Consider the following 12393-nt stretch of genomic DNA (forward strand, 5'->3'; position numbering starts at 1 on the left):
ACAAACGAAAATTTTAACAGCACAATCCAGCACAAACAAATGGATCCATTTTGGGTCCGTTTCTCAATAGATGGGGGGCTGGGAGAACTCTGGATGACCTAAAACATTTTTTTTTATAATAACTGCAAAACAGTGATAGCACAAACGAAACTTTTGTTGGCTCAAGCTCAAACGAAAGAGACTATTTCCATCCAATTTTGAGGTGGGAGGCCCAACGTACGTGTCAGTGAATGCATCAAGAATCATAAAAAGGCTGGTCTACTTTGTTAAAATTGAATGAAGAGATGGTCACATTTCGACAGACAGACAGTCTGGCTAGAAAAATCTTTAAGATTCTGTAGGCTATGGGGTGGACAAATTGTCGTTGTCACATTGTAATCTCACACAGTGCAGTACAGCATCAGATATCAATACATCCAATTGAACACTGAGCCGGTGCTACATTTTATGATGAATCACAATGCAGTGTTTTCCTCTATGTACTGTCAATAAATATATGCATCATGTTGTGCTTTTCATTCCACTGCAACAAGAAGAAACCCAACACATTCAAGAATGGAGTTAGTCACATGCTCTGCATGCTTTGGCCCCATACTTTGCATTCTTGTTCTGTTCCCATCCATCCATCCATCCATACACAAACCAAGCATTGTCAAAGGAATTGTCTAGAGACCTCCACGACATGACTGTATGGAGGCATAGCTTTGGGGAAGGATACCAAAAATATATATAATAATTCTGCTGCTTGGAGGTCTCAAGGGAAGCTCATGCGGATTTCCAAGACCAGTCGGGACTGAGGACAAAAATTATACATTTTTGATGAAAACCTCTACCTGTCATTACTAGGCCTGCCCAGATGGTTCCTCTTTCAGCAGAGCTTAAAAAGACTTGACACTCCAAATGTAAAAAAGTAGGCTATTAAGTGAAGGCTTTGAATACTTAAGTACATCTTATTTCTCGCAAAAACTATTTTCTTGTTTTCATTACGGGGTATTGAAAACTGTAAGGAATTTAATCTAGGGCTGTAACATAAATTGTGGACAAAGTGAAGCTGTGAATACTTTCAGGACACTAAACTCTCAATTTTCACGTATTTAAAGTAGTCCAGGAAAATGTCCTCTTTCAGAAACGTTGACATGTAAGAATTAAAAATCCGTCATTTGTACTTGCTCACAGTAAAAAAATTGTCATGACTTAAGAACAATTAAGAACAGTTTGGTGACACAAGCAGCCTGAAATAATGTAAAATGTATTTATCATGAGGCAAACATAATTCATATATAATAAAACAAATTACAAGATATAGTGAACAATGAACAGAAATAGTGAAAAAAAAGTATTGTTTTGTGCTGAATCTTAAACGATTTGTCCCCATTTTTGTGTTTTAACTTACCAGTACTGTACTTACAAATCAAATACCAGCCTATAGCTATTCTAAAACTTAACTCGAGCATTAGTGTGTAACCAGCAGCGTCTACCCTGGGGATCGAACCCACGTCACAATCAAGTATCTCATGTACGAGGGCAAATCACTTCACCTGAGCTAAATTTCTGTGTCAGCAGTGTGGCTTGGCTTGGGGGAAAATTTGAAGGATTGTTTTCCTTGACAGGACGCACCCTACTCCTGCCTCAGATTGGCTCATCAGTCCTCATGCCAAAAGTTTGCCAATCTAATCAGCATAAGCAGGGGGTACCAGCCAATTAGAGGCAGAGGAGGGTAGGCCATGGATGAACGGTGTACCTCAGGGAGGATTTAGAAGTTGGTATACTCCGTGTACCCGCGCATACCCTGGACTGTTACGGTTTGTCTGGGTCGGACCCCAGAATGCAGAAATGGCGACAAGTGGTAGAAAAAGAGTAACAGAGTTTATTTTACTGAGGTCAGGCAAAAACAAAACAAAAAGACTCAGTAGGCAGGCAATCGGGCAGGGAGGGGGTGGGCTTGCTGTAGAATCTTGACGAAGAAAACTATAACAAAAAACAAAAATCCAAGGCAAACAGGTTACAAAAACTTTGTGGTTACATCAGGCGTAATGCAAAAACTATTAACGCTAGAAGCTATGCTGTGTGGCACTAACGCAAGGGATGGAATTCTCTGGCGCCATCCTGGGTGCAGACCAGGCTTCTTATTGAGAAAGGATGATTATCTAATTGAGCCAAGGTGTGTCCCACCAGCTGCCAGCCACACCCACCTGCCTGACCTGCCAGGAGAAAACTGACCTGCCATGCACAAAAGGCAATCGTGACATGGATTGCGCCACTGAACTGTATAGAGAATTATTTACACTCATGGGCAAATTACAGTTTTCAATCAACCTAAAATGAATGTTTTACAAAAGGCAGGGGTGGCTGCAATAACCCAGAATCCCCCAAAACACAGTGGCAAGACTGAACTGCCGAGAAGGAAAATAAAAATCCCATTCTCTGCTGAGAAATATGAAACACTTACATGAAAACATAACAGTATGTAAGCTTCACCTTAGACTATTAATTGTTTGAGTTTGGAATGCTTGGCTTATGTGGTTCTTGACATATCAATCAATCAATCAATCAATCAATCAATCAATCAATCAATCAATCAATCAATCAATCAGGAAGGAAGGAAGGAAGGAAAATATTACTGTCTATTCGTTCCACCATACCTTTTAAATATCAATTTCATCTTCTGACCTAACAGAACACCATTTAGATTAAAATAAATAAATTAACAAAAAAATATATAGTCTCAGACTGTGAGTTTTCTTTTTTACAGGTTGGCCGTTTTCCAACGTGGTGTGCAAGATGAGTGGTTTTGTGCAGGGTGTATCTGTGTCTTCCTCAGTCTTTACATTGGTGGCAATATCCATCGAAAGGTCTGTTTTATTTATTATTTTACTGATATGCATGCACTGCTTACATGAATAGTTTACAGGATTTAAAAGAACAAAAACGAACCTTCTTTTAATTGTCCTAATTACCTATCAACCCTAATTAATCAAAAGATAAAAAAAAAAAATCCTGTTATTTTTATAGATAAAAACCTTGTTTCCAAGAGAGACATTTACTTTTACTGACGCATACAGTCAAACAAGGTACACATAATAGCGACTGAGTCACAACCCTTTTCTTTCAGCCAGTCAGTCACCATATACAATTGATAATAAGATAATGCGTCTAAATCACACTTAGTTTTCCTAACAATGAACGATTTGGGGTTGTCCATACTGGCTGTCTGTGTATCATGGCTTAGCCAAAGCGTAGTGGTCCATTTGATGTTTTTGTTGCATTTAAAAAGTGTCATCGGAAAAGAGAGCATGAGAAATCTGTGCACCAAGAATACTGTATACAATGCATTGTGCAGTGCGTTACTATGATTGTAACAGCATTAAGATGATTAAAATAATGGATACTGCACCCTATAATGTAAATAACACCTGAAAATATAAAATTGCACTTAACTTGATCAAAAATGTAATAAAACCCAATAATGGAAATAATTTCACCAATAATGGAATTAAAAATCCTTACATTATTGGGGATTTATTAAATTTTCAAATGGGTATCCCCCCCCCCCCCCCTCAAAACTGATCATGTAACATTTGTTCATTTTCAATGCAAAGTTCTACATTGTGTGTTGAGAATCTAAGACTATTATTTACATTCACAGCAAAAATTGGAGTGTTGAAATGTTGGTGTTTAATGTTTCAGTGCTGATTTCAAACCCTTAAGTGTATTTTTAACACTGATTTAAATGGAGGTCTATGTTGGAGTTGAATTATTTAGTGTTAAACCAACTCTGCATAGAATCCATCAAAATAAGCTCTGCCCGCTTAATTTGAACTACTCTGCCGCACAGACATCTGGGATATGACATCATGAAAATGATCAAATGTAATAAGGTACTGCATAATCAGTAAAAATTAGGGATGTTCGATACCACTTTATTTAGACCGATACGATACTCAAATCTGCAGGACTCACAATACGATACCAACTGCCCATGCAATTAGAATTTATGATCATAAAATTTCCCCCCCCCCCGAAAAAAATGACATATATATATATATATATATATATATATATATCAATTATAGCAAATTTCCTTAAAATTAATGGCAATTAGATTTTTTCAATTTGCTCATAAAAGTAATTTTGCATAGAGCACACAATACAATTAATTTAAAAAAATTCAATAAATAAGATGAAACAAATAATCAAGTGGCCAGAAAAAAAAAAGTCCCAATCAAAATATGTGGTTGTACAACTTATTTTTAAGGAATACAGTGAAGTGTAAATAATTATATTCAAAATGATAGTGTTTCAAGTAATTTAGTAATATCTACCATGTTAAGAATTCTTCAGGCTATTTAGTGTGTGATGTTTAATTATATCTTGTTTTGAAATCCATACTTTTAATTTGGAAGTATTGTACTGTATTTCCGTTTCCTGTTTCACATTCTCCATTCGTCATTTATCTCATAGCAGTGCAGTAGTCAATGACGATATGCAATATAAAAAGATCCGTCTGCACTTCAGAGCTAATGAAGTTGTTGAGTACAACTGAAGACTTACGTGCTCTCTAGTCTTACTGGAGCCCCTTGTGGCGGTCAATTAATGCAAAATAACCATTTCAGCCTTTAGTTCCTGAAAACGTGGGGGCCGATATCCGTCACAAGTATAGATACCGTGAAATGTGTCCTTGTATTGGCCCTATACCGATACCTGGTATCGGTACTCCCCCATACCTAGTAAAAATGTAATTACAATATCACTCAGGATTTTTTTTTATGTTTACATTATTGGTGAAATTATTTCATAATAGGGTGTTACACTGCGTTACAGAAAAAAGAGGGGGGGGGGGGTGTGTGAAAAAAAGAACATAATAAAATGGCAACACTTTTTTAACCTGCCATTCCCAAAACTTGAGAACAAAATTCTGGCAAAAAGTGGAAAAACAAAGCTTTGATTGGACGCCTTGAAAAAAGATCTTGACATGTCTTACTTTTTGATTTATTGAAGTATGTGTCCTTTTGTAACCAACAGGTTTCGCTGCATTGTGTATCCACACAACAAGTCAACCATAGTCACTGCCAAGGCAGCGATTGTTTTCATCTGGCTACTAGCAATGGCGATCATGTGCCCAGCTGCAGTCGCACTGACTGTGGAGGAAATCCCTTTGCACTTCATGGTCTACAATGACGACTTCAAACAAACAATACCCCTTTACACCTGCTATGAAAACTTTGCTAACCCAAAGATGACAAAGGTTTACACTGCAGTTCTTTTTGCTCTCATCTACCTGAGTCCATTGATGGTCATCACACTTATGTACGGTACCATCGGTGCCAAATTATGCTCATCTGTGGTCGCTAACAGAATTCCTCAGGGGGCCAACATCCACGTCAGGGGAAGGAGACGGGCTAAGCAGATGTTCTCAAAGAAAAAGATTCAGGCCATAAAGATGCTGATCCTTGTGACCTTGCTTTTCATGTTGTCATGGTTACCACTCTGGACCCTCATGATGATGGCAGACTATGCAGGCTTGGACAGAGACCAGCTGGATCTATTGAACAGCTACATCTTCCCCTTTGCTCACTGGTTGGCGTTCGCCAATTCCACCATCAACCCGGTAATTTACGGCTATTATAACGAGAACTTTAAAAGAGGATTCCAAGCCGTGTGCAATTCTTCAACCTTCTCAAGACCAGTGCAGTGGGACCTGTGGCGGAGAATGACCACATGTCTCAGGAGTGGAAGGTCTGTGCAAGTACCTTTGGAAGGTACCAATTGCAGAAATAGCAGTGGCAATAACAACCAGCTGTTATTTGTAGTGGGAGGCAGAGTCCACAATGACAAGTTCAACACTGACAAACACGAGCTGAGAAGGAGTACAAGGGTGGGCTGTGTGGGAGTTCGGTCAGAGAGGAATGTTTCGCAACAAGGGATAGAAATGGCAACAATAAAAATGAAGAGCAGTGACAGTGAGGCATTGGGGAAGGCCAGCCCGCCGTCGGTTTCGATTTATAAAGCGTGGGAGAACTGAATTCACTATACAGCTATACTGACAAAAATCAAACATTTGATGAACTTGAATAAATTGAGTAATCACTTAATATTTGGCTTTATCTCATGTAAATCATGGATTTAGGGCAGCCTGAAATGTTTAACTTTTCAAATGGTCTGAAATTTAAATAAGTTGGCTTTATTACTTAAATCAACTAATCCTTTCAGTTTAACCTGGAAGTTTTTACTTCATTTAAACAGTTTTTGAATCTTGAAACGAGGCTTAAAATTCCAGCTCTGTTCATGTGTGGTGTTTGTGTGTTCTTAAGACATTTCTGGTTTAACTGTCTGAAACAATTATTTACATGAAGTAATAAAGCCAACTTGAAATAATGAAGAAAATAGTTTACACTTAATTAAGAATTTCACATTGCACCAAATGAATTATTTACACGAGTCAAAGCTAAAATATTAGGTTTGACGGATTGCTTCAATTTATTTTCAATTCATACAATATTGAATTTTTTTCAATGTAAAAACTTAGCATAGTTGGTGTATTGCAGCCTGAAGTTAGGAAGGGACATCCATTAAACTGCAACATTGCTTAGCTATTACAAACATTTCATACACCGTGAAAAACAATTTTCTCGTTTCTCAAATGCTTACTTTTATGCAGTTTATCCACTTAAATCTTTAAGATCATCAAACAAATGTAAATATAAGTGAAAGATTAACCAAATAAACATAAAACGCAGCTTTTAACTTATTCACTCACAGCTATTTTCACTGAAGCAACCCCCTTGGCTCCCGGCTGTTACTGGATTTTGAATGATTTTATATATTGCTATAAAAACATGGAACCTACCAAAAGAAAGATTAGAGTCTCTTCTTCTTAATCAGGATTTTTTATTTATATTTCTATCTATCTATTTTTGCATCAATTAGCATTAGAATATAGCTAAGTTTCATCATTATTCACAAATCTATTTAGAATTGTGAGTAAATTAGCTTTTTTCAACATGGCCCTGGTTGAGCACCTGCTGGCCATTTGTGTAATAACTACCATTTCTTCAAACGTTCTTTGCAGTTGAAAGGCTGCATCAAAGCCTTCTGTATACTCTAGCATAAAAAACATTTTGAAAAAACAAAAATAAAAAAAAACTTATAAATATGTATTTGGGACACGTTTAGATTTTTGGGGAGCAAATGAGTTAAATGGTCACTTTATTATTAAGGAGAACAAATATTTTAAGCTACCTGGCCATGTGTAAAAAGCACTTTTCACCCCTTGTTAAATCAAGAATTTACTGTTGTTAATCTTTTCTCTTTTTTTTTGAAAGCTTGTTTCATTTTCGCTGACCATACCCAATCCTATTCACCTCCAGACCAATCCAGGGCACACACAGACCAACAACTATTTACACTCAGTCACACCTGGGGCCAATTCAGAATGTTCAAATAACCTGCCATACATGTCTTTTGGAACGTGGGAGGAAACTGGAGTACCCAGAGAAAACCCACACAGGCACGGGGAGAACATGCAAACTCCACCCAGGAAGGCCAATACCCAGACTCAATCTCACATCCTCAGCACTGGGAGGCGGAGTGCTAACGAGTCACCCACCGTGCCGCCTTAATAGAACCCGTCACAAAATGAAGTTGTTCAAAATACCTCAAATGGCTCATAAAAAATGTCATGATTCACAGAAAAGAACAGATGAAAAATGAAATAATTGACATCTATCTGTCTGGAAAGGATTACAAAGCCACTCCTAAAGCTTTAGAACTCCTGTGAACCACAACTGTGAACCACAACTGGGAAACAAAATGGATCTGTAGTGGACCTTGCCAGGAGTGGTCTGCCAATTACCCCAAGAGCACAGCGATGACTCATCCAGGAGGTCACAAACGAACAAACACATAACATTTAAAGATTTGCTGACCTCCCTTGCCTCAGTTCAGGTTCATGACTCAACAATAAGGATGAAACTGGGTAAAAATGACATCCATGACAAAGCTCCATAGCAAAAAAAAACACTGCTGCCCAAAAAGAACATAAAGGCTGGTCTTTCTTTTGCAAAGCCATCTAACAATTCCCAAGACTTTCTATGGACTGATGAGACGAAAGACTTACTTTTTGGGAGGTGTGTATGGCATTGCACCTGGTGTTAATTCTCATAGAGCAGTAGTATAATTTTGAAATCTAGCTGTTTGATGCTCTTTTGAGAGAGTCTTTTTTTTTTTTGAGAGCTCAGTATTATTGTTCATTCGGTAATTTAACCGATTTGACATGTCATCATCATTGCTCTCTTTTTTAAAATATTTTATTTATTTTGATTTTGTATCTGCGTGAGTATGTGCATGTGCGTGTGTATGTGTGCATGTGTGCATATGTGAGTGTGTGTGAGTGTGTACTCATTAGTTCACCTAAAACCTATTAAAAATCCCATACCATTCAACTAAACCGAATACTTCAGAATCCAGCTAGAGTCGTGAGGTTGTCAGGAGACCCGGGGAAGGATCAAAGGAAAGAAAGGAAAGTGAAACCCAGCACCGACCAGACATTACCTACTACCCACCGGGTTACCAACCAGAGTCTTTCACCAACCCCAGAAACATCTAAATTCCAACAAATTAGGGAGACCTCAAGAGACCAAAGGAGAGACTGAGGAAAGGAAGGAAGGATAGATGAAGCAGAGTGAGATCCACAGACATCAGCCTCCACTGATTCAACGACCAGAGGAAGAAGCAGATTGTGTTTGAATTTAATAAAAGACTGATGCATCAAGATAGCTAATTGTATTAGATTGTTTCATCAGTAGTCAGGGATTTGTATATTTCAAATGGAAAAAAAAAACACAAGAAAAAGTAAATATTTGTCATAGATATCCAATAAAAGAGTTGTATTTAAAATTCTGCCTGTCCAAAAAAATTAATAATAATAATTCTGCGTATAATGTTGATCTTCGAGTGACAGTCAGAGGTTCTAAGTAAACAAAATGTTTATGATATACGTTTATACTGTTTATGGTATATGATTGTGCGGTCTAAACTGTGCTGTTTTGCTGATGCTGCTAATTTCCCAATCCAGTTTTTCATAGTGAAAAATCAATATTTGACCAGTTAAACTGCCTAACTGTAAATATGAACACTACACTATATGTTACTGTTAGAACTGGGTGGTATTAATATTGTCACAATTTGTTATATGAATGTATTTTCTTGTTCACGCTCTGTTGACGGTACTATCCTGTTGTTTATCTTCTATATTTGTATGTTTTACAGTACTTGTTAAGTCATTGACAATGTTAGTAACAAAACCAAAGGATCCTCAAAACACAAACAGCACATTAAATGTACAGTAGTGTACTGTATATACTTAACCTTGCCAGCAAGATGAAATCTTGCGGTATTTGTGAGTTCACAAACTCCGGAGAATACATCTTGCACCGCTCCTGCTGATACGTTTGCAGCCGACCTTTTTTAGGTCAAACCAATCAGGTGTTGTTTAGGCAGGGCGAAACCAATACGCCCTGATGGCGGGGGGAAACAAACAAACTTAACAGATGAATGGATGCTGCAATTAATTCTGTTCTCGCAGAATTACTCACCGTTTCCTTGTTGAATTTGAATAGCGAGAGGCGTTTGGTGCATTTTTATCTGGTAAAATTGTTCGTGCACTATGTATGCTATATTAACATAGGCTTGCAAATTGCAATGTATTCCTTGAATATGAAGAGAAATGAAATGCTAATTTCAAACATGAATGTAGTTGTTCAGGTGATAAAAAATAAAATTCTTATCAGTTCAAATCGTTTGAGTGTGTATGTGGCAGATTTGCACTGAAGTTGTGCAAATGTCTTAACAATATGTTCTATGCAGCCTCACTAGTCTAAATACGGTATTCTGGTTAATATTGCATTCGTGAAATATGAGTAAAGCAGCTGTTTTTATCAATATCTGAAGGCGGCCATTTTGCCACTTGCTGTCGAGTGAAAAGGACATCACATTTGCTCAGGTCTCAGGTAACAACCAACCACAGTGCACCTTCAGAAAACTGGTGAGCTTTGATTGGTCGTTGCCTGAGCCATGAGCAACTGTGATGTCTTCAGTTGACAGCAAGTGGCAAAATGGCCGCCCCCTGAAATGGATAAAAATGGCTGGATTTTGCTTCACAACTCATATTCCACAAATGTAATATTAAACAGAATGTCATGTTTAGACTACTTGTCTTCCCCTTTAAAGCAACACTAAAAACTTCAACCTTCATAAAATATTTTCATAACTCTTCTGATGAAACATCGACTTAACAACTAGTTGAATGGTACCATTGTCATGGCCTGAGGGGGTCTGTATCACTTTTACTGGCACTAAGCATCTTTGAGGAGGGAGGCAGGAACCCTGGCACACAAAAAAACGACTAATGTGCCGACTGCTTTACGGCATACTTCCCCCTCTCCCTATTCGTTACAAAGGCGGAAGTTGATTTGAACATCTACTTCCTGCCGGGATCTGTACGTGTCTCTACTGTGAAATTATCCAACATAATGTTTTATTTATCGGTTTCAAGGCTTTACACTCGTCAGTGCGTCAGGTGTAGGAAAACGGTACAAAACCAAAGTTAAACATTTATTTTCAATATCGTTTATATGATATTGTTTCGATACAATTAGCATTACCTCATCGCTATTAATCCTTCACACAGCCACTGGAAACAGAAATGTAATTCAGACCAATTGCAGGCAACCGGGAGATGAGGTTTTCACAATGTTGTGAGCTGGTCCTAACAGAAAGTGGTCTTCATTTGGGCAAAACACGATCGCTTTTGTCCATATGGCGCCGCCATAATCAACAAAAACTCAAAGTTCTTAAGTTTTGCTTTAATAGTGAGCACCTCAGGTGAATCAAAATGTATAACTCAAAAAAGAAGTCTCAGATTATGAAAATCACATTTTGTCCTTTATATGGCTAAAGTGGAGGGGACAGATCATGGTCATCATAACTCTGAAGTTAGTGTCATTTGCGTCCATGTGCGAGTGAAATTTTGTGTCAAACAAACAGTAGGGGTTTATTAATCCAATTTTTAAAAATGTGAAATATAATAAAGGGCGGCACGGTGGATGACTGGTTGTTAGCACGTCCGCCTTCCAGTGCAGAGGATGTGAGATCGAGTCCGGGCTTCGGCCTTCCTGGGTGGAGTTTACATGTTCTCCCCGTGCTTGCGTGGGTTTTCTCCGGGTACTCCGGTTTCCTCCCACATTCCAAAGACATGCATGGCAGGTTAATTGTACACTCCAAATTCTCCATAGGTGTGATTAAGAGTGTGAATGGTGGTTCGTCTCTGTGTGCCCTGCGATTGGATGGCAACCCGTTCAGGGTGTACCCCGAGCAATGTAGATAGAGATGGAAACTGTACACAGATAGCCAAGGTACTAGATGTGTCCAAATTAATTGATTAAAATCGACAAAAACTTTTTTAATGATCGATTATGGTAATAGTTTACAACCATTAATTTAAAATTGCCCAAATCCTCTAATTTCAGTCTTTCAACTGTAATTATGATTATTTTTTTATTAACTCTTTTACTGCCAAAAATGTTAAATAACGTTTAGTAAAATCCTACGTAGGGCTGCCAAAGACGTTAAAAGACGTTCACTATGTTTTTGTTTTTTTTTGGGGGGGGGGGAAACGGGTCGAGGAAAGCCTTGGCCAGCTGTGCTGAAAGTATCAAGAAGATCTAGTTAGTATAATGACTATTTTTGGCCCCTAGATGGCAGCGATGACTCTCTTTGGACAAGATTGGGTAGGCGTCAGTAGAAGAAGTGAGGCGGAGCTAGAGTGTTGAGGGGAGAATGGCTTGAGGAAGCAAAAATGGCGACCGGTTGCAAGCAGCTCGCGCTTGAGCATTTTTTTCAAAGACTAAAAGCATCGACCAATGCTAAAGAGCACATTGATGACGACGATGATGATGATGGTGACTCCGAGGTTGACGCCGAAGTTGGAAGCGTTGACGCGGCGGCTATGATCACGTCATTAAGCCTCACCGGCTAGCGATGCTAACGGCGGAAAACGAGCACTTCCGCACAGGCGGACGTTCAATCGGACGATGAAGAGTAGTCGAAAAGCATAGACTAATACTAAAGAGCACATTGATGACGACGATGATGATGATGGTGACTCCGAGGTGTCAAATTGTTACACTGTTGAATGTAAATAAACATATTATGCTATCAAAAAACACTTTTTCATTGTTGGTGGTAGTGTTTTACATAAGTAAAGCACTGTTTAGATGTTTGTGGCATCATTCATGAAAAAAAAAAGTGTAAAATTCACTAGAGTGCATGAAATAATATCGTTTCACTAAAAGCTTGATTTCTCCGTATTTTGGTCCAAAACAGAGCATTTGGATG

The 12393-nt window shown here is 38.2% G+C and overlaps 1 protein-coding gene across 1 annotated transcript in view; it reads left to right on the forward strand.

Moving 5' to 3' along the window:
* The window catches only part of npffr1l2 (neuropeptide FF receptor 1 like 2), a 37853-nt gene extending 31719 nt beyond the window's left edge, over nucleotides 1–6134 (forward strand). Inside the window, exons 3-4 of the mRNA XM_086074995.1 lie at nucleotides 2753–2852; nucleotides 5023–6134. Of these exons, the coding sequence (XP_085931121.1) occupies nucleotides 2753–2852; nucleotides 5023–6022 (1100 nt within the window). The 3' untranslated portion in view covers nucleotides 6023–6134. The remainder of the gene's footprint in view (nucleotides 1–2752; nucleotides 2853–5022) is intronic.
* The last annotated feature ends 6259 nt before the right edge of the window (nucleotides 6135–12393 follow it).

This window comes from Leptonotus elevatus, chromosome 5 (genome assembly GCF_054856555.1).
Source record: "Leptonotus elevatus isolate MCC_2025b chromosome 5, RoL_Lele_1.0, whole genome shotgun sequence".
In the NCBI taxonomy this organism is placed as follows: Eukaryota; Metazoa; Chordata; class Actinopteri; order Syngnathiformes; family Syngnathidae; genus Leptonotus; species Leptonotus elevatus.